The sequence below is a fragment of the Euphorbia lathyris genome, chromosome 6 (assembly GCF_963576675.1).
Source record: "Euphorbia lathyris chromosome 6, ddEupLath1.1, whole genome shotgun sequence".
In the NCBI taxonomy this organism is placed as follows: domain Eukaryota; kingdom Viridiplantae; phylum Streptophyta; class Magnoliopsida; order Malpighiales; family Euphorbiaceae; genus Euphorbia; species Euphorbia lathyris.
This window is the reverse complement of record NC_088915.1, coordinates 5,302,000-5,321,333: the sequence shown is the minus strand read 5'-3', so window position 1 is coordinate 5,321,333 and position 19,334 is coordinate 5,302,000. Positions and strand designations below refer to the sequence as shown.

Genomic DNA, 19,334 nt, shown 5'->3' with positions numbered 1-19,334 from the left:
CAAGATCAGGTTGCTGATATTTTTACTAAAGTTTTGAAGTTCGAAGATTTAAAAGATATTCTTGGTGTTACTAAATGATGAAGATTATAAGTTTAAGAGGGGGTGTTAAAATAATTAACTTTATAATTAATGGTCTTTAATTTGGTTCATTGTATTGTCAAATAGTCATTTGTATTTATTAAGAGTTGTGTTGTTTCTCAAAAGGTCATCTGTATTTACTGAGAGTTATGTTTCTTAACAATAGTCATGTTTGTAATTTATAAATACTCATCATTACAAGTAATAGGGCAAAAGATTTTTTTTCTAACAATTATACTTTTTCTCTGTACCTCTGACAATTTATTTTATTGATCTAACAAACATACATTCAAATAGTATTGTCAGCAAAAAAACACAATTCAATAGAAAAGGAAAATCTCCTGAGACTATGATGTCATAATCAGAATTCTGCATGAAAGGGAAACAAAGCTGCTACCATTGAAATTCTACTTGAAAGATAAACTTGCAATCGTTTGACTAATATTTTTTTTTATCATTTGTTGCTTATATTTTAATTGAACAATGATAACATTGCCATGGATTGAAATATCAAAATTTTACTTTACAAGAAAACTCTAATTCTACTATAGAAATTGGTAATGAAATTCAAGCTAGCAAACTCAAATTGGGATGACCGTAGATACACGTGAGTAACTAATCTGTTAAGAATTGTAACAACTTCTCCTCATTCGATGTTTTTGAAAAACTAGTTTACAGTTACAAAAACACGAAAGTCGCAAATTTGAAAGGAACAAAAGAAAAGCAAATTCAAAAAATAGAGAACGACAAGAGGAAAGTAAACGGTCATAAACTCTGTAAATGGTGCTTACGTGAAAATAGTTTTATTTAATTATTTTACTAAAATTTAATAAATAATCCTTTAATTAAAAATATGAGTTTTTAATATATTTTTAGGAAAAAAAGCATATGCAATAAAATATATAGAGAAGTTAGCTAAATGTAAAATAAAATTAAAAATGTGATAACTTTGGATGGATTTAGCCCGCGAATGGTAGAGGCTGTGGCACTAACGGGGCGTTTAGTATTCTATTGGGACATGGATAAAGATAAAAGTTGGGATATGGATAAAGATAAATGGTTATGATAAGGATAAAAATATGATAATCGGGAATTATTATTCAATGTTTGGTATGTGGGATAGAGATAGAGATAAAATAATACATTTTACTATTTTAACCTTATTTAAACTACATAACATGAATTTGAGGGATAAAATAGATTTTTCCATCCTATTAAAATCGCAAAAGCTTATCCCACCTCCTTATACCACCCCCCTCATGGGTATAAGATTTGAGGGATAACTTATCCCTCATATGTCTCACTCTTCTATCTCTCAAACAAACACATGATAACTTATCTCGTGTTTTTTTATCCATATATCACCTCTTATATCCCTTCTAACAAATACCCCGTAAGAGCAAGTATGTCGTGGATGTTAACAAGACAATCATATAAGGTGGAGTTCGAGTTAGACGCAAAGGGTGTGGTCGACGCGATCAAAGCACAAACGGAAGATATTTCCGAGTTCGAGTTGATTATACAAGATTGCAGAGATATACTCTCGGTTCAAAAGGATTTTTTTTTGTATCCTATGTTTCTCGTGTAGCGAACGGGACTGCTCAGTTAGTCGCTAGACAGACCCTATCCAATACTATCGATTTTATTTATGATATAATGTCAGTCTGACTAACTAGTGTTATCAGTCAGGATATTTCATCTTGCTCAATTTAATGAAGATTTCTTTTGAAAAAAAAACTTTATAATTTTGTAACCAATTAAAATATTTACGTACATAATTTCCTAAAAAAAAAAAGCATTGGGCTTGTATTTAGCCCATCAGAAGCCCCATTAGATAGACCAATATAACAAGGCCTGGCCCGATAATTACCAGAGAAAAAGCTTCCGTTTTTGCAAAAACACACCGTTTTACACAAACCCTAGCTCTTCTGCAACACCAAATCAAACCTGAAACCTCCCCCACCACCATACTCTCCTCCTCTTCTCCTTCACCAACACCGACTCCCCGTCCACTTACCGCATTTACCACCGCTACGATGACCTCCGATGACCTATCCTACCTTCACGGAGAAGGCTAATTCAGATCCAGAAACGGGGAGAATACCGAGGTTTTTAACCTTCTTCTGTTTTTGTCCAGTTGTTTCATCTATCTCATTTTATTGTTCACGCCCTTGTTAGTTCCGAGATATCAAGAATCGAGAATTTCTGCTCTTATTCAGTTCATATTCTTTCAAGAAATGATATTTTCGTTGATTTTGTGGATACATTTTTTTTCGGCAGAGGAAACCCAGCAAAAGGCAGCATAATAACGGGACAGGTATGCCGGAAGTTTCTTGCTATTATTTTTTTCTTCTTTAACTCTGTAGCTCAACTTCTCTTTAGATGGTGATGCACATTAGCATATGTTTTAAACTGGTTCAGTTCATAATTTTAAATTTTTTTAATGAAACAGGATGGAATGGAACACGAAGGAAGGCATGCAAAGAAAGAGAAAAAAGGTTAGCCGGAATGTGATAATTTCTGTTCTACTTCTCCCACATATTCAACCCATTCACAATTAAAATCCAACTGCTTTTTAGCCTTGAGAAAAATTCGCCAGCACATATCATCTTATTAGTTAAATTTCCAAATTTATTATTTTTAGTTTTGCATTTTTTTTATAGGAGTCATGAAATTTTGAGCTCTTCCAAGAGACATGCTCTGCAAACAATTTATGTAGTGAAAGCTTACTTAGTTAGCTCAAGCTCTCATAATAATACTTCAATTGAAGTGCAGTCTAGCTATTTTTAATGATGTTTTATCCGTTTAATATGAAGCCATATACCACTCAAGTAGCTTGTACTTACCCTATGCAGTTGTATTTAATTTGTATTTTTCTAAATCTAAAGCTTAAATAATTGCTACATTTTTCTTTTCATCATCATGAACAAGGTACCAATGGTAGGTGGTTTTAAGCTCAGAGAAAATGCATAAATTGATAGCTAAATTATGTAATAGTTCAGTTGGTAATTGGTGCTCATTAATTATAGGATTAATAGGATTAATGTTTTGTTTTTTCTTCTACACTATGCATGCTTTACCTATCTTCAAATCTTACACTCTTTTGGAGAAGCAAAGCTTAATTAGAGAACCCCTCTACTCAGTTAATTCCAACATCTATATTATAAAATAATGTTATAATCTAATAACGAAATCTTGCATGCAGTATGATTGCCTCAATTTTTTGCTATTCCAAAATTGTAATATTTTCAACTACTACCTTTGTAATATTGTATTTATAATATATAAACATGTTGCGAGTTATTTATTCTTATGTTAATTTGATGCTAGGCACTTGAAGCTCCTAAAGGACCCCGTCGTCCTAAAACTCATTGGGATCATGTTCTGGAAGAGATGGCTTGGCTGTCAAAGGTGATGTCTTTGCTGATCAAATTGGAAACATAGGCAGGCGGCGCTTCTTTTGTGATTTCTCTTGCTGATGAATCTGGTTATCTGCAGGACTTCGAGTCCGAGAGGAAATGGAAATTGGCGCAGGCAAGGAAGGTTGCTCTGAGAGCCAGCAAGGGCATGTTGGATCCAGCCACTAGGGAAGAGAAGAAATTGAAGGTTCTGCCTTTTAAGTTTCTGCATGAGTTGACCTGTAGAGGAATTTTTATTTTGTGAAGAGTGGATTATATTGTATAAACCCTAGAAACTAAAGAAATAAACGGCATTTCAGATTCACACCACCATCTTCTTTATATTTTGTGGTTTGAATTTCTGGCATTTAATTGTGATCAGGAAGAGGAAAACCGTTTGCGTAAAGTTGCACTCAATATCACAAAGGATGTGAAGAAGTTCTGGGTTAAAATAGAGAAGCTGGCAAGTTTTATGTATAATCATTTGATCTTCAACTTCATTGGGGTTTGTAGTTCATTGCCGTATTCAAGTTTACAAAATTGTTTTCTCAGGTTCTTTACAAGCATCAGATGGAGCTGGATGAAAAAAAGAAAAAAGCACTTGACAAACAGTTGGAGTTCCTTCTTGGGCAAACTGAGAGGTGGGCATCATATTTCGTTGTCTAATGATTAACTCTGGGCATGATCTAGATATTTATGTCGTTGGATAGGTAGCTGACTTTTTCTGGTGGAAGTTAGGTACTCTACCATGTTAGCAGAAAATCTAGTGGACAAACCAGCACTTCCATATTCTGTCATGGATCAGGATGCTGTTCCTGATGGTGGAGATAAAAATGTGACCGAGGAACCAGTAGAATTACATGAGCGTAAGCTGAGCGTTTCATATTGAAAAATCATTTAGCATAGTTGGCATATAGAGGTGCATGTTCTCATTGCAATTGTGTCAACGCAGCTCCTCAGCCTCGGTCAGATGCTGGAGAAAGCGATGGTGATTATGATGTGAAATCTGAGGAATCAGTGAGTTGCTTTCTCTATGTGTTTTAGCAATACTTTAGTTAGACACAGTAATTATCTGAGAAACGAATTGGTAAGCAAACAAAGAAGCCCATTGCTTGTATTTTTATTTTCTTCCAGATTTTAGGTATTTTTGCAAGGAAAAATGTAGCTTATAGAATGTCGTATATTCCTGTTGATGCTGTTAATTGTACGTTGAATGTTCTCTGTTTGAAAGGGTAGAAAATTTGTGATTGGTCAAAAAAGGAATATGAGTTTTCAAGTCCTGGATAGAAGTGATTAGACAAATTTTGATTGTCTTTTTTTTTCTCCCCTCTATCATTCTGCATACATTTCTACTGACATGTATGTATGTGTATCTTAAGTAACATAAAATGGAATCAGGGTTGAAATGTTCAGATACTTTTAAATTGTTCTTTTACGACCCAGATGGGCATTGACATGTATCCTTAATTGGTGGAAAGTTTTTCCAGAATCAAATGAAAATTAAAGGGATTTGAATTGTTAGGATGATAAAATGCCATCTAGATGCTGTCTTCTAGTTACATAGATGTAAGGTTCAGTAATGTGGAGATGCTTGTTCTTTTTCTTTAAGTGTGTCCTTTGCTATATTGGTGTTGGCCATTTGAAGCTTAAAGGTCAATGGTACTAGGATCTTCTCTGTGATGTTTTCCCAATGGTTGTGCAATTGCCAATGTGCTCATGTGATAGTGTTGTTCTAGGAAGATGATGAGCAGACTATTGAGCAAGATGAAGCTCTTATAACTGAAGAGGAAAGGCAAGAAGAATTGGCGGCTTTGCATAATGAAATTGATATTCCAATTGAGGAACTACTCAAACGTTATGCTGTTGAGACAGGTAAGCTGTTTTCATGATTTGTTCTCTTAATATTATTATTTGCCTAGATTATATGCTGAGTTTAGTTATTTTCATCTTGAAATTACATAAATTTTAATTAGATATTAGTTTGTGAACTAAACATTTATTGCAGTTCCAAAGATTCTTCCTTTATATTCCTTCTACTCTTTTTCCCTATCTGGCTTAGACACACTAGTGTGCATGTGTGAAGAAATACTCACGAGGGAAAGTATGGCCAGATGGACTGTTTGGACTGACCAGTTCCTCTTTTTTTCTTGCACTAGTTCTATATTGACTCTGTCTAGTATATGCTTTCACAGTAAGTAGAGAACATACTCCAGAAAAGAGTCAAAATGGACCTGAGGCCACGGTTAACGGGTTGGATCATGTTGAAGGTAAGAGGCTGTTAATGAATGATGTGATTAGTTGCGACTTTTTTATCCCTAATATTAACTGATGAATTTGTTGCAGATGAAGGAAAAGATATATCAGCTACCAGTGACTCTGAAATGAGCAGCTCACCTGTTATTACTGGTCGTCGTTGTGTAAGTTGTATGTGTTTGTTGTTGCATTCATGGATTATAGAGTCAGTTAAGGGCTCAACATGATATCCGTTCCCTAAATACAGAATGAAGTTAATGGCGACTTGCCTATGAAGGAGAATCATTTACTTGAGACGGAGACAGCTGAGACCATATATCAATCTAATATCCCTGATGAACCTGCCAAGGGTCAATTGCTTTATGATTTCAATGAGGAACAGGTAAGACTGTACATGTCATTTCTCTGTTAACTTTTGGATTGATTTACTTAATGTTTTTTCTAGGTTCATATGTATACACTCTGAAGAATTTTGTTTCCATGGGTACCGCATTCCAGTATCTGATATGTGGTCATTGTTCATATATATATTTTGCCATGGTACCAATATCCTCATGGTTGCAATAAATTATTGTTTTTCTTTTTCTTTTTAACAACTTTTACTGTTGGAGTCTATGGTAAGACATCTTATGACTAATAGGTTGGGGAAGTTCTAGAATTGAGTGCTTGAAGGATGATTTTTTCTCAATTTTTTTTCTGCCTGCCAACTGCTAAACCTAATAGTTACTGTCATATTTTAATATGAATTGGGCTTTACCTATCAGCTTGAACTTTTAGTTCAATTGGTTCCATAACATGATATCTAAGCCTCTTTGACCAGGTGATCAAGGATTCGATCCTTCCAACCTCATCTGTTGATTTAACTGCAGGACATGGTAATATGGGCCTGTGTTGTGCACGCTTCAAGCCCTGTTGGCCTTTGTGTGCACAACACAGGCCCATACTACCATGTCCTGCAATTAAATCAACAAATGAGGTTGTGAGGATTCGAACTCTTGATCACTTGGTCAAAGAGGCTCGGATACCATGTCATGGAACCAATTGAACTAAAAGCTTATAGAGGTGAAGCAATCTCCAGGGCATGGTTACAAACAATTAATTACATTGTTAGATTTGACCACAATACCATTAACTTGACGTATTTCTTCTATGGTGAAGTCCATAACAAATTCAAGAATACTGTCTGCAAATATAATATCTCAACTAGAATTAGCAGGGAAAAACATGAAGCTCAAGCATTCAATAAGATCCCACTAACTTCCATTTCTTTTCATGGTCATACAACATCAATTCTGATAAAAAGTAAATCTGCAAAATTGAAACCAGAAAATTGGAGCTTGAAAAGGATGAATAAAATTTTCTGTTGGCTTCTTATATGGGAGATGGATCCCATGATTGGAAGAATACCACGTTCTTCCAGATCTGTTTTGTGTTCTCAGTGCTTGTAGCGAAGAAGGATCCTTTCAGATGGGATTATGCGTTTTCACAAGTCAAAGATGTCTTACATATTCTTGTTGTGATCTATATTTGAATATTGTGGGACAAGGTTGTGTTTCAATTATATTGAATTTGTATGCCTGTAGATTTTACAGTTGGACTAGTATTTCCCTTCCATGCACAGCTGTTTGGCAAACCATTATACAAATGAAAAGTTTGATGATCTCAATTTGTTGTGGAGTAGATACTATTTTAATAAGAGGCTTCCTTTGCGAAAAGCAAACTTACTTGATCACTTCCTGTTTTCTTGTTTTATACACTTGTGGATCTAAGCAAGATGTTTGATCTGTTATAAGTTGGGTATTTTGTTTGGTTTGATAAGTTGGGGACGAAATCTGTTGACTGGTAAAAATCCTCAAATACAATTACAGAAAGTGGTATGATCTTCTCAGTTCTGTAAGCTATCAAAAGAAGTTTCTCTCGTTAGTACTAGTAGTCTAGTATGATTGTATATTATTAGAGAAATGAAATAAGTTTCCGGTTCCGTATCTATATATTTAGTTTGAAAATTTTGTTACGATTTATAGTTGAATGATAATCTTTCTGTGGTGTTGGTTTGCTAAATTTTAGAACTTACATTTTCTTGAAGGCCACCAAATATGAACTTAATAGTTAGAATGTGTTCTTTTCTTTTTGCTTGATGTTGACCCTCAAATCTGCCTAAGATCCCATCTGTTTAAATGTAAATCTTGTGAATTAATCTTCAATTTGATTAGTCATTTTCCCTGTAAACTTTAATTGCTATCATATGTTAGTCTACATTGTTTGTTCCTTAATTTTCCATCTCTTCGTTATCTTTTGCATAATGTAGGAAGATGGAGATTTTGTTCTTGCTAATGGAGAAGAGAAGGTATGTACCCTGTTGCGTTGCTTCTGTTCCATATTAGAAGAAATTAGCTGTTACCTTGCTTCTCTTCCATATTAAAAGGAAGTAGCTTGTTCAAGAGGATGTCGGATATTATAATGTGTGTGTTTTTTTTTTTTTAATTCAGGATGATGAGACAACCTTAGCTGAGGAAGAGGAATTGGCAAAAGCTGATCCAAACATTCCGGTCGATGAGGTGAATATCAAGTTTGCTATGTCATCTCTTTGCATTTATTCAGGAAAATTTTAGTACTAGTGGTTTTTGTCCAGTGATAGAAGACAAGATAACTGGTTTAATTTGTCTCTTTGTATGCTTCTAATTCACAGATTTCATTGCTGCAAAAGGAGAGTGAAATTCCTATAGAAGAATTGCTTGCAAGGTATAAAAAGGTAGGTATTAGGAATAATTCTTCTTGTACCACATATTGCTTGTGTTGTAACTTGATTTTTATGGTATCTTCCATGTCATCTATTAGGAGTTCAACAATGAAGTTTCAGAGGATGAATCTGGACATACATCTGCTTTATCAGACAACGAGCTGGATTCCCTCAACCATAAAGACACCGATTCCCTTGACGATGAAGACATTGAACTGAAGCAGCCGGATATTGTCATGGATGCTAATGCTGATCCTGGTGAATCATTGCAAGTTTCACATGATCCTGATCAAGAAGCAACCAGTGAGAAAATGGCGGAGGATGGAAATGAGAATGAGAATAGGATTGCTGATGCTGCTGCTGCTGCAAGATCTGCACAGCCAACTGGAAATACATTCTCAACAACCAAAGTGCGCACAAAGTTTCCGTTTCTTATTAAGTACCCTCTTCGTGAGTATCAACATATTGGTTTGGATTGGCTTGTGACCATGTATGAGAAAAGGTTAAATGGGATCCTTGCTGATGAAATGGGGCTTGGAAAAACAATCATGACAATTGCTTTGCTTGCACACCTGGCATGTGAAAAGGGGATATGGGGTCCTCATCTAATTGTTGTTCCAACAAGTGTCATGCTTAACTGGGAAACAGAATTTCTCAAGTGGTGTCCTGCCTTTAAGATCCTAACTTACTTTGGTAGTGCAAAAGAACGGAAATTAAAGAGGCAAGGTTGGCTGAAACCAAATTCTTTCCATGTTTGCATTACGACTTACAGGTTGGTTATACAGGATTCAAAAGTTTTCAAGAGGAAGAAGTGGAAGTATTTGATTTTGGATGAAGCTCATCTGATTAAAAATTGGAAGTCCCAGAGATGGCAAACTCTTTTGAACTTTAATTCAAAACGACGGATCTTGTTAACGGGTACACCCTTGCAGAATGATCTCATGGAATTGTGGTCTCTGATGCATTTCTTGATGCCTCACGTCTTTCAGTCTCATCAGGAGTTCAAGGATTGGTTTTGTAACCCAATATCTGGGATGGTGGAGGGACAAGAGAGAGTGAACAAAGAAGTTGTTGATCGTCTGCACAATGTTCTTCGTCCTTTTTTGCTTCGTCGACTAAAAAGGGATGTGGAGAAGCAGCTTCCTATGAAACATGAGCATGTCATCTTTTGTAGGCTTTCCAAGAGGCAACGCAACTTGTATGAGGATTTTATTGCTAGCTCAGAGACGCAAGCTACCCTTTCCAGTTCTAACTTCTTTGGAATGATTAGCATTATAATGCAACTTCGTAAAGTTTGCAATCATCCTGACTTATTTGAAGGTCGTCCAATTGTTAGCTCTTTTGATTTGGAAGGCATAGACATCCAGTTGAGTTCTGATGTATGTTCTATGCTTTCACATAATCCATTTTCAACTGTAAACCTTGGTGACTTGGGGCTGTTATTTACTTGCCATGATTTCAATATGCCTTCTTGGGAGTTTGAGGAAGTAAATGCTATTGCCACTCCTTCAATATTGATCAAAGAGCGTGCCAAGTTGGATAATGCAGAAGAATTTGGGCCTCAACATAAACAGTGGAAGAAGTTACCTGAAACAAATATTTTTGAGGAGATTAGAAAGGCAGTGTTTGAGGAGAGACTTAGAGATGTGCAGGGAAGGGCAGAATCCATTGCATGGTGGAATTCCTTGAGGTGCCGGAAGAAACCCACATATTCAACAACCTTAAGAGAACTGCTTACCATTAAGAGTCCGGTTGATGATATTTATCGACATAAGGATGATCGACTCTCTTATTCATATTCTTCGAAGCTTGCTGAGGTTATTCTTTCACCAGTTGAGCGGTTCCAGAAGATGATTGATGTTGTTGAGTCATTTATGTTTGCTATTCCAGCAGCACGTGCCCCGGTACCTAATTGTTGGTGTAGTAAAAGAGGAACTTCTGCATTTCTGCATCCAACATATAAGGAGAAATGCTCTGAAATTCTTTTGCCTCTTCTTTCTCCCATCAGACCTGCAATTGTCAGGACGCAAGTTTATTTCCCAGACAGGCGACTTATACAGTTTGACTGTGGTAAGTTGCAGGAACTTGCAGGTTTGCTCAGAAAACTGAAATCTGGTGGTCATAGAGCATTGATATTTACCCAAATGACCAAAATGCTTGATATATTGGAGGCTTTTATTAATTTGTATGGTTATACATATATGCGTTTGGATGGATCCACTCAACCAGAGGAGAGACAAACATTAATGCAGCGATTCAATACAAATCCCAAATTTTTTCTATTCATCTTGTCAACTCGCAGTGGAGGAGTTGGCATCAATCTTTTTGGAGCAGATACTGTTATATTTTATGATAGTGACTGGAATCCGGCAATGGATTCACAAGCTCAAGATCGCTGCCATCGGATAGGGCAAACACGTGAAGTACATATATACCGGTTAATCAGTGAGTGTACTATTGAAGAAAACATCTTAAAGAAGGCCAATCAGAAGCGTGCTCTTGATAATCTAGTTATACAGAGTGGAGGTTACAATACTGAGTTTTTGAAGAAGCTTGATCCTATCGAATTATTCTCTGGCCATAAAGCTCTTCCAGTTAAAAATGTCCAAAAAGAGAAGATCCATAGCCATGGGGATGAGATCTCTTTGTCTAATGCAGATGTGGAGGCTGCTTTAAAACATGCTGAAGATGAAGCAGATTATATGGCATTGAAGAAAGTTGAGCTGGAAGAAGCTGTGGACAACCAAGAGTTTACAGAAGCCATTGGGAGATTGGAAGATGATGAGCTTGTTAATGACGATGACATGAAGGCTGATGAATCAGTCGATCTGGAGATGACTACTCTAAACAATGACAGTGCAGTAAACTTAAGTGCTAAAGATACTGTGGAGGAAAAAACTCTAGCTTTTGCTGCAAACGAAGAAGATGTCGACATGCTGGCTGATGTCAAACAGATGGCTGCAGCAGCAGCAGCTTCTGGACAAGCAGTTTCAACCTTTGAGAATAAGCTGCGTCCTATTGACAGATATGCAATACGTTTTCTGGAATTGTGGGATCCAATTATAGACAAAGCAGCCATGGAATCTGAAGTCAGGTTTGAAGAGGAGGAATGGGAACTTGATCGTATCGAGAAATACAAGGAGGAAATGGAAGCTGAGATTGATGATGATGAGGAACCATTGTTATATGAAAGTAAGCAATTTTTATTGTTCTTTCTCCTTATGTTAATCCATAATTACAAACTAGCTTGTGTACTTCTATACAAGCCTTGTTATCCAATCATGTGAAAAGGAGTTTAGTTATTACTTCCATTTGTGAATCATAGTAGGTTGATACTAAATGCCTTCGGTAAACAAGGAAACTATGTGGCCTGTAATTCTGGCTTTTGGGTGGGAATTGTTAGCTAAAATAGAAGTATGGGAACTATACCTTGTTCCCTCTGGTTCTCGAGCATTAGTTGGAGGACAAAAGATCTTCTTTCTTTTATCAATTTATTTGCCCCAATTAGTATGCCAGGATATCATATTCAATTATGGCATATTTTGTTTTTCATTATTTCTGTGCACCTGATGCTACTGCTACTGCTCATGCAACATGGATAGTTTGTATTCAGGGGATTGCTTGTTAATAAGCTAGGAATTGTGAGTAGGTGTAATATATTTAAACTCATCAATTTCAGTATTATGCATATTTATGTTTTAACTAATGTCAGGTTGGGATGCTGATTTTGCAACTGAGGCATATCGACAACAAGTTGAGATCTTAGCTCAAAATCAGGTTAGTGAATTTTCATATGCAACATTTGTAGTGATTTATACATCCCTGGAGATGATTAGTTTGTGTTTTTGTTCCATAAAGTTGATGGAAGAGCTGGAAGCTGAAGCCAAGGAGAAGGAGGATGCAGATGATGGATATTATGACACGTAAGATGATTCAAAACTGATACTGAAATACATCTGCTGGCATATTTGCTTTTATCTTTTCTAGAAAATAGTTGCAAGACAATTAGCAATTGAGAAGCTAATCATTTTCTTACAATTTGGTCACCTCACACTAACAATTTAGGGCCATTTAGACGCTAGGATAGTACCTGATATGATCTACATGTCACTTAAGTTAGAAGGTTAGTGGGCACCTTTTTGATTATACATTCTTGAAATCCATAAATGGTTGTAATTTGCTTGCCTGCAGGAACTGTTCATGGCAATTTAAGGAAAGTGGGGTTGGGGGGTTTACGGAACTCAAAAGAAAGCACCCACTAGTAAATAATAATATATCGTTTTGTAGTGGTAATATTTTATGTACTCTCCATAGGTTTTGCTATGTAAAATATTGCCTAATATGGAAAACATAGTAACTTTGTTGGACCAATGATGCATCTCTGCTCATGGTAATTTGGTGAAGTTGCGGTGATAAGTACACCTGAGAGTGAAGCTAATTGATGCCTGAGATGCAAGTCCTTTCTGTTTACTTAATGCAAAACTATTTGGGGTGTGGGGTACTGGTAATAGAGGACGGATTCACACGACTGTCAAGTGTTATACAGTAATAATATGGAAAGTTCTAAAACCAAGGCAGATAATAAGACATGATTCAATGCTCAACAAGTTTTGTTGACTTTGATTTTGCAAATAGATAAACCTATGATAGGAAGTGCAGATGGATTAAAACCCGGTGGGATAGTTTGATGACCAAAGCTGGAAAATACATGTGGCCATGTGGGGATTCAGGCTACACAGTACACAAGTTCTCTCTGGAAAAATAAACAGTGGTAACGATATCTAGAAAAATAGTTCATTTTGCATTACTTAGTTTAAGTGCATTTAAAAACTTAAGTTTCTTGACATAAAGACCGTGAGGGCTTAGAAGTTACAAAGAATCCTTGTTTTTACTTCTCTATTCCTTTGAATATGATGAATAAAATGGATGAGTGGGTATATGCCCTGCTGTTGTTTTCTTGTTATTGCTATATTCTTTTTTGTTTCTCTTACGGGGTGTTTGTTAGGAGGGATATAGGAGGTGAGATAGGGATAAAAAACACGAGATAAGTTTTCCCACGTTTGTTTGTTTGTGAGATAAAAGAGTGAGACAGACGAGGGATAAGTCTCTTATCCCTCAAATCCTATACCCAGGAAGGGGGTGGTATAAGGAGGTGGGATAAGCTCCTGCGATTTTAATAGGATGGAAAAGTCCATCTTATCCCTCAAATTAATGTCATGTAGTTTAAATAAGGTTAAAATAGTAAAATGTATTATTTTATCCCTATCCCTATCCCACGTATCAAACATTGAATAATAATTCTCGAATTATATTTTTATCCTTATCCCAACTATTTATCCTTGTCCATATCCCAACCTTTATCCTTATCCCTATCCCAATAGAATACCAAACGCTCCGTTAGAGATTGTAGAAACTAGTCCATTTTCTCTTCTGGTCATTTTCATTTAAATTCCAGAACAAGATCCACGTCTTCGAGTTTCCAAAATAAAAATAAAGTATTTAATATTTGTGCGATATCCTATTAAAATTTACAAGTAGTGTAAATATGTAATTTTGGTGGGTTAGGGGTTGATGGTGGTAATCCAATGGGGATTGGGATCCTACAAGATATTTCTTGGGATACTTTTGGACCCTCAAGTCTTTTCATAAATATGAATAGGACTTTTAACTATGCACAGCTTATCTGTGCTTGTTTTTTTGGACTAAATTCGATCACTACTATGTTCTTTTTGCAGGGATAACACACCAAGGAAAACTAAACCGAAGTCCAAAAAGAAACCAAAGAAAGCCAAGTTTAAATCTCTGAAAAAGGGATCGCTCAGTTCTAACTTCAAACAAGTTAAAGAGGAACCGTCAGTAGATACTATGTCCATAGATGATGATGATGCGTATTATCATGTGGAAGTCACTAATTCAGAAACATCAAAACAGCAAAAGCGTAAAAAGGTCGAAACTGTTGATGTTGATTCTGGGAAGAGCTCGAAAAAGAAGTCTAAGAAACTCAAGAGAACTGCTGAAACATGCCTTTCAGATCTAGACTCAAACCTGTCTGGGAAGCAGCAAGAAGATTCAGTGGGATTAAGATCATGCGATAACATGGTTGCTGATCTTGAGCTGAAACCATCAGGAAGAAGTAAAATGGGAGGAAGGATCTCCATTACTGCTATGCCAGTGAAGCGGGTTTTAACAATTAAGCCTGAGAAGTTGAAGAAAGGGAATATTTGGTCGAGAGATTGTGTTCCATTTCCTGATTCATGGTTGCCTCAGGAAGATGCAATATTGTGTGCTGTTGTACATGAATATGGCCCGCATTGGAGCTTGGTTAGTGAAACATTGTATGGGATGCCTACTGGTGGTTTTTATAGGGGAAGGTATCGTCATCCTGTTCATTGTTGTGAAAGATATAGGGAACTATTCCAAAGACATGTTTTGTCTGCTCCTGAAAATCCAACAACTGAAAAGACAAGCACAGCTGGCTCCGTAAAGGGCCTTCTTAGAGTAACTGAGGTAAGCTTAAGTTCATACTTACATTGGGAAAGAAAGTTGTGTGGTGTTTGTCGTTTCTTTTGGATTTTACTTATTTATTCTACGGATAAAGTGCAAATATACCTCTAACCTTGACATCTAGGAGCAATTTTACCCCTAACGTCTACAACGGTACAATTTTACCCCTAACTTTTGCAGCCAAGAGCAATTTTACCCTTAACGTTGACAAATTAGGTCAATTTGAGAAATAATTCATCAAACTGTCTTCTCAGTCACAAATTTTATCATCTACATTTTACATGTGTGTCATTTTATTACTTATTAGTAATAGATCTCAAATGACGTAAAAAAAATAATAAAAAAAAGTTATAATGTATTTTGTACAAGTTGGAAAAAAAAATTTAAATATTTCGTTGAATTTAAAAATCTTAATCTCCAATTCTATTACTAAATAACAAAAAGAAATGTGAACTTTTTTTAGAACTAACCGACTTAACTGGTGCAGAATAAGTAGCAAAATAATGATGTTTAAAATTTACCCAACTTACCAACGTTAGGGGTAAAATTGCTCTTGGCTGCCAAAGTTAGGGGTAAAATTGCACCATTTTAGACGTTAGGGGTAAAGTAACTCTAGGGGTATTTTTGCACCTTATCCCTTTATTCTATATATGGATGTTTATTTTATTGTGATGATATTCATTTATGTTCTACAAATGGTCAACGGACTATAAAGCTGATGCATTTGTTAAGGGAGGGTTTATTGTCCACATAATTAGTCTCAGATGTATTGCGTTGTTTAAGTTTGTGATCAGCTTGTCAGAAAATGTTTAATAATTAAATATTTGAAGTTGTGATATTGCTGATCAACCCTATTGCTGCAGGAAAATATTCAATTGCTGTTAAATGTTGCATCTGAGCTACCAGATAATGAGTTGCTTCTCCAGAGGCACTTCACTGCGCTGCTATCTTCAGTGTGGAGGACGACGTCACGGGTTAACCTACAACAGAACCTCTCGTCGTCTAGACCTGGCCTGCATTTCGGTGGTGGAAGGTTGTTCAATTATTTCAATACGATGTCTTGGAATTCTGTGAAAGAACCTGCAAAAAGGATGGAGTTTAATAATTTAGCACAGAGTAGCAAGTTATTGGCAAATGCACTCCATGAAGCCAACAGTAGACCAATGGATGACCCTGCCTCCATTTCTAACAGGATAGAGGATACTCGTGTTCCCGAGCGGGTCAAAGTGATTCTGAAATTTGAAAAGGAGGATGGTGATTCCTTGATTTCACTGCCACCTGTCATACATTTGTCAATTCCTATTTCAGAATCTCAAAGTTTTGTGAACAAGGATTTGGGTGGAGAAAATCATCTTAGAGCTTCCATGAGTGTGGCTGAGAGCCGTTTCAGGTATTTCTTTCAGTTTCTTGTCAGTTTTTGGCTTGATCACCACACGTTTTGGTGGATGAGAACTGCTTGCTCTGAATCTCTTTATCCTTTTGGCCCATTATATCAATCATTGGGCTTTATGACCATCCCTATAACCCTCCCCGACCTGCTGGCTGATTAAATATTGTTTCATTTCTGTCATGGAACCGTTTTAGCTAAAAGCTCAAGCTGATAGTTAAAGGTCCACTTCATATTAATAGCTGACACACCCCCACACGCGAAAGCACACTTGGGCTTGAAGCGTGACAACGCCGGCCCATATTACCATGTCCTGCAAATAACTCAACAAATGGGGCTGCCAGGAATCGAACCCAGGACCACTTGGTCACACTGGCTCTGATATCATGTCATGGAACCGTTTTAGCTAAAAGCTCAAGCTGATAGTTAAAGGTCCACTTCATATTAATAGCTGACAATTTCATTAAATAATAGGGTAGATAATTTATTAGTCCTCTCCATTCTAATATATTGTTTAGTCCCCCTATTTTGAAAAACACATTATAAAGTGCTTATCCTTTGTCGCTATTAATCTTTTGGCCCTTCTGTCTATTTTTCTTTTAGATTTTTAACCATTATTATATTGGGCATAAACAGGCACAAAGAAAATAACAGAGTAATAGTCATTTTATTTCGCACTATGGCTGTCCTTAAAGCTAAGATATGTTTGGCTAAAAATCTAAAAAAAATAGATAAGGGGATCAAATGGTTAACAACCACAAAAGATAGGGACCTTATAATTTGTTTTTCAAAATAGGCGACTAAACAGTGTGCTACATAAAAAGGTGGGACTAATAAATTATTTACTCTAAATAATATGTAAATTCTGTGTATTGATTTGTCTTCTATGAATTTATATGATAATGTGTGCAGTCTCAAGTATCTAGAGTAATTTAAAGTAGGGTGGCAATTTCTAACACGATTTACATAGACAACTCGACTGACACGATATGATTGACATGATTATCATTTTCATTTTTGGCATTTATATCATATATATGATCATATGAAAGAAAGATATAGAATAACATAACTCAATTATGACACTAAACCGAATTGCCACCCACCCCAATATATAACCCTTTTTCTTTCATTTATATTGTATATATAATCATGTCTGCTGTGTTGATTCTATTCTCGGACTTGATTCTCGAGGGTGCTAATACTGAAACAACATTTTCTCAGGTGCTCAGAAAGAGCTTGTGTTGAAGGAAGTCTAAGTTGGGCTTCATCTACATTCCCAGCGAATGATCTCAAACTTCGGACAGCTGCAAAACCACAGTCATTGGGTAAGCATAAGCTCTCTCTTTCTGATTCGATGAAGCCACCCAGATCAAAATCGAAGAAAACTTCAGAACACGGCCATGTAGCTCAAATGTTAGAGCCAGTATTTCAATCACTGCACGTGGTATCATCGAAAGATCCCAACTTAAAGTTTGAGTTCACTCCACCAGCTTTTACCGAAGATGGTTCCATGAATGATTCATATGATTATTATTCTATATCTTGTTTGGATAAAGAGACTTCATCGGAAACAGGTTGTTCCGAGGATGTCCCACATAATTATGTTCCCGATTTAATTTCCGGCTTAGATAATTGTTTGTCATGGCCAGAACTTACTGACATTGGGTAGGATTAACAATGACATGAATCTGAGTTGAAGTGTTTTGCAAAGTTTAGTTAGAGAAGAAGGTGGATTCTTTCTGCAAATATGTACAGAAAATCAAGCTGTGGTTTCATGGTGGATATGTGAATTTATGCCGAAAAGAAAAAAAAGGTACGTATTCCCCTCGTGCGTACCCGTTCATTCACACGCTGGACCACGAAGACTCCGAAATGGCTGTGCAGGAAGATTAGGGGGTAGGAAAATTAGAAATTGTAAATTTTTTTCTTTTTGGGATGTGCCAATTTTGCAGGGGGGCTCTTTCTGGTTTTAACTTATATAAAATATTTGGCATTGTATCCCTCATAGAAAGGAAGTAGATTAGCAAGAAAATGAGAAGAAAATGACAGATGCAGATGGATAATGCAAAATTCTTTTTGCAATTACAGAAAAGCATCTGGTTTGTTTGAGGGGATAGATCATTGGAATGCCCTTGAAATTACTTCCGTTTCGGCTTAATACATCATCTGTTCCTGAATTTGTTCAAAAGGTTCGATTGATTCTTGAACTTTTAAGGTGTTCCGATAGATTTCTAAATTTGCTTAAAATGTTTCGATAGTCTTATCAACTTGTTTAAAATGTTTTGGTAGTTTTATTAACTTGCTTAAAATGTAGTCAAGGAAATGCTCGATCCTATAAATTTTTTTTATTAAAAAAAGAATTTACTTGCGTAAATGATAATTATTTCAATTATTTAATATTTTTTTTTTGCAGGTGTACGACTTTTAATTTCTAAGAGCAATTTAAAAATTTTTTGTTAAAAAAAGAATCAACTTACAATTTGCAGGCACTTGCAAGACATTTTTTGAATGCAATCGAATGATTAATTGATTACATTTTAAGTAAGTTGATATGTCAGATATTCAGTATATCTTAAAGCAAGTTGATGAATTGAAAGCTTTTTTTAGACAAGTTTAAGAGTGAACGATGTATTAAGCCTTTCTTTTTATAATAACTAGCGAGGTAACTGACATAATTAATGTTTTTTTGTTTCACGTTAACATTTAAGTAAGTTTTTATATAAAAAGTCAAAATAATCTTGTCAAAACCAAATGTGAAATTCAGTAATTGATTCAAACAACGCTTAATAAATCGGCTCAAAGCATTTTAAAGGTTCATTTTTAAAAATAGTGCATAAGCAAAAGTGCTTCACCGCTATCCTAAAGGTAGACGGTCTTGTCATACAGTTGGAGCCTATAATCTCTTTCTTTCATTTCTTTCTTGTCGTTGTCTTGTCTGATTTCATCCGCACTAAAATCCTTGCGATTTCAT

At 35.9% G+C, this 19,334-nt stretch overlaps 1 protein-coding gene across 3 annotated transcripts; it reads left to right on the top strand.

The window, feature by feature from the left end:
- Window positions 1-1,979: 1,979 nt before the first annotated feature.
- LOC136232797 (protein PHOTOPERIOD-INDEPENDENT EARLY FLOWERING 1) lies at window positions 1,980-18,570 on the top strand. Of its 3 annotated transcripts, XM_066022217.1 has the most exons (22): window positions 1,980-2,186; window positions 2,359-2,395; window positions 2,531-2,576; window positions 3,409-3,489; window positions 3,577-3,684; window positions 3,859-3,939; window positions 4,029-4,117; window positions 4,215-4,342; window positions 4,429-4,493; window positions 5,213-5,348; window positions 5,669-5,743; window positions 5,820-5,893; window positions 5,977-6,111; window positions 8,038-8,076; window positions 8,219-8,287; window positions 8,419-8,481; window positions 8,568-11,661; window positions 12,182-12,246; window positions 12,328-12,392; window positions 14,205-14,976; window positions 15,837-16,363; window positions 17,585-18,570. In XM_066022217.1, exons 3-22 carry the CDS (start codon window positions 2,532-2,534, stop codon window positions 18,030-18,032), a joined length of 6,159 nt encoding a protein of 2,052 aa, XP_065878289.1. In that variant the 5' UTR covers window positions 1,980-2,186; window positions 2,359-2,395; window position 2,531; the 3' UTR covers window positions 18,033-18,570. The 3 variants fall into 3 exon arrangements, with proteins under 3 accessions (XP_065878289.1, XP_065878290.1, XP_065878291.1); XM_066022218.1 differs by having other exon boundaries at window positions 1,980-2,395; XM_066022219.1 differs by lacking the exons at window positions 1,980-2,186; window positions 2,359-2,395; window positions 2,531-2,576; ... (5 more) ...; window positions 4,429-4,493; window positions 5,213-5,348 and having other exon boundaries at window positions 5,686-5,743; window positions 5,820-5,900.
- Window positions 18,571-19,334: the final 764 nt, after the last annotated feature.

What these genes read in the sequence shown, in the direction of transcription:
- LOC136232797 (XM_066022217.1), top strand. Translation starts at nt 2,532, where the DNA reads ATGGAATGGAACACGAAGGAAGGCATGCAAAGAAAGAGAAAAAAG. An exon ending in TTATTACTGGTCGTCGTTGT is followed by an intron (nt 5,894 to 5,976) that starts GTAAGTTGTATG and finishes CCCTAAATACAG; the next exon opens with AATGAAGTTAATGGCGACTT. An exon ending in CAAACATTCCGGTCGATGAG is followed by an intron (nt 8,288 to 8,418) that starts GTGAATATCAAG and finishes TCTAATTCACAG; the next exon opens with ATTTCATTGCTGCAAAAGGA.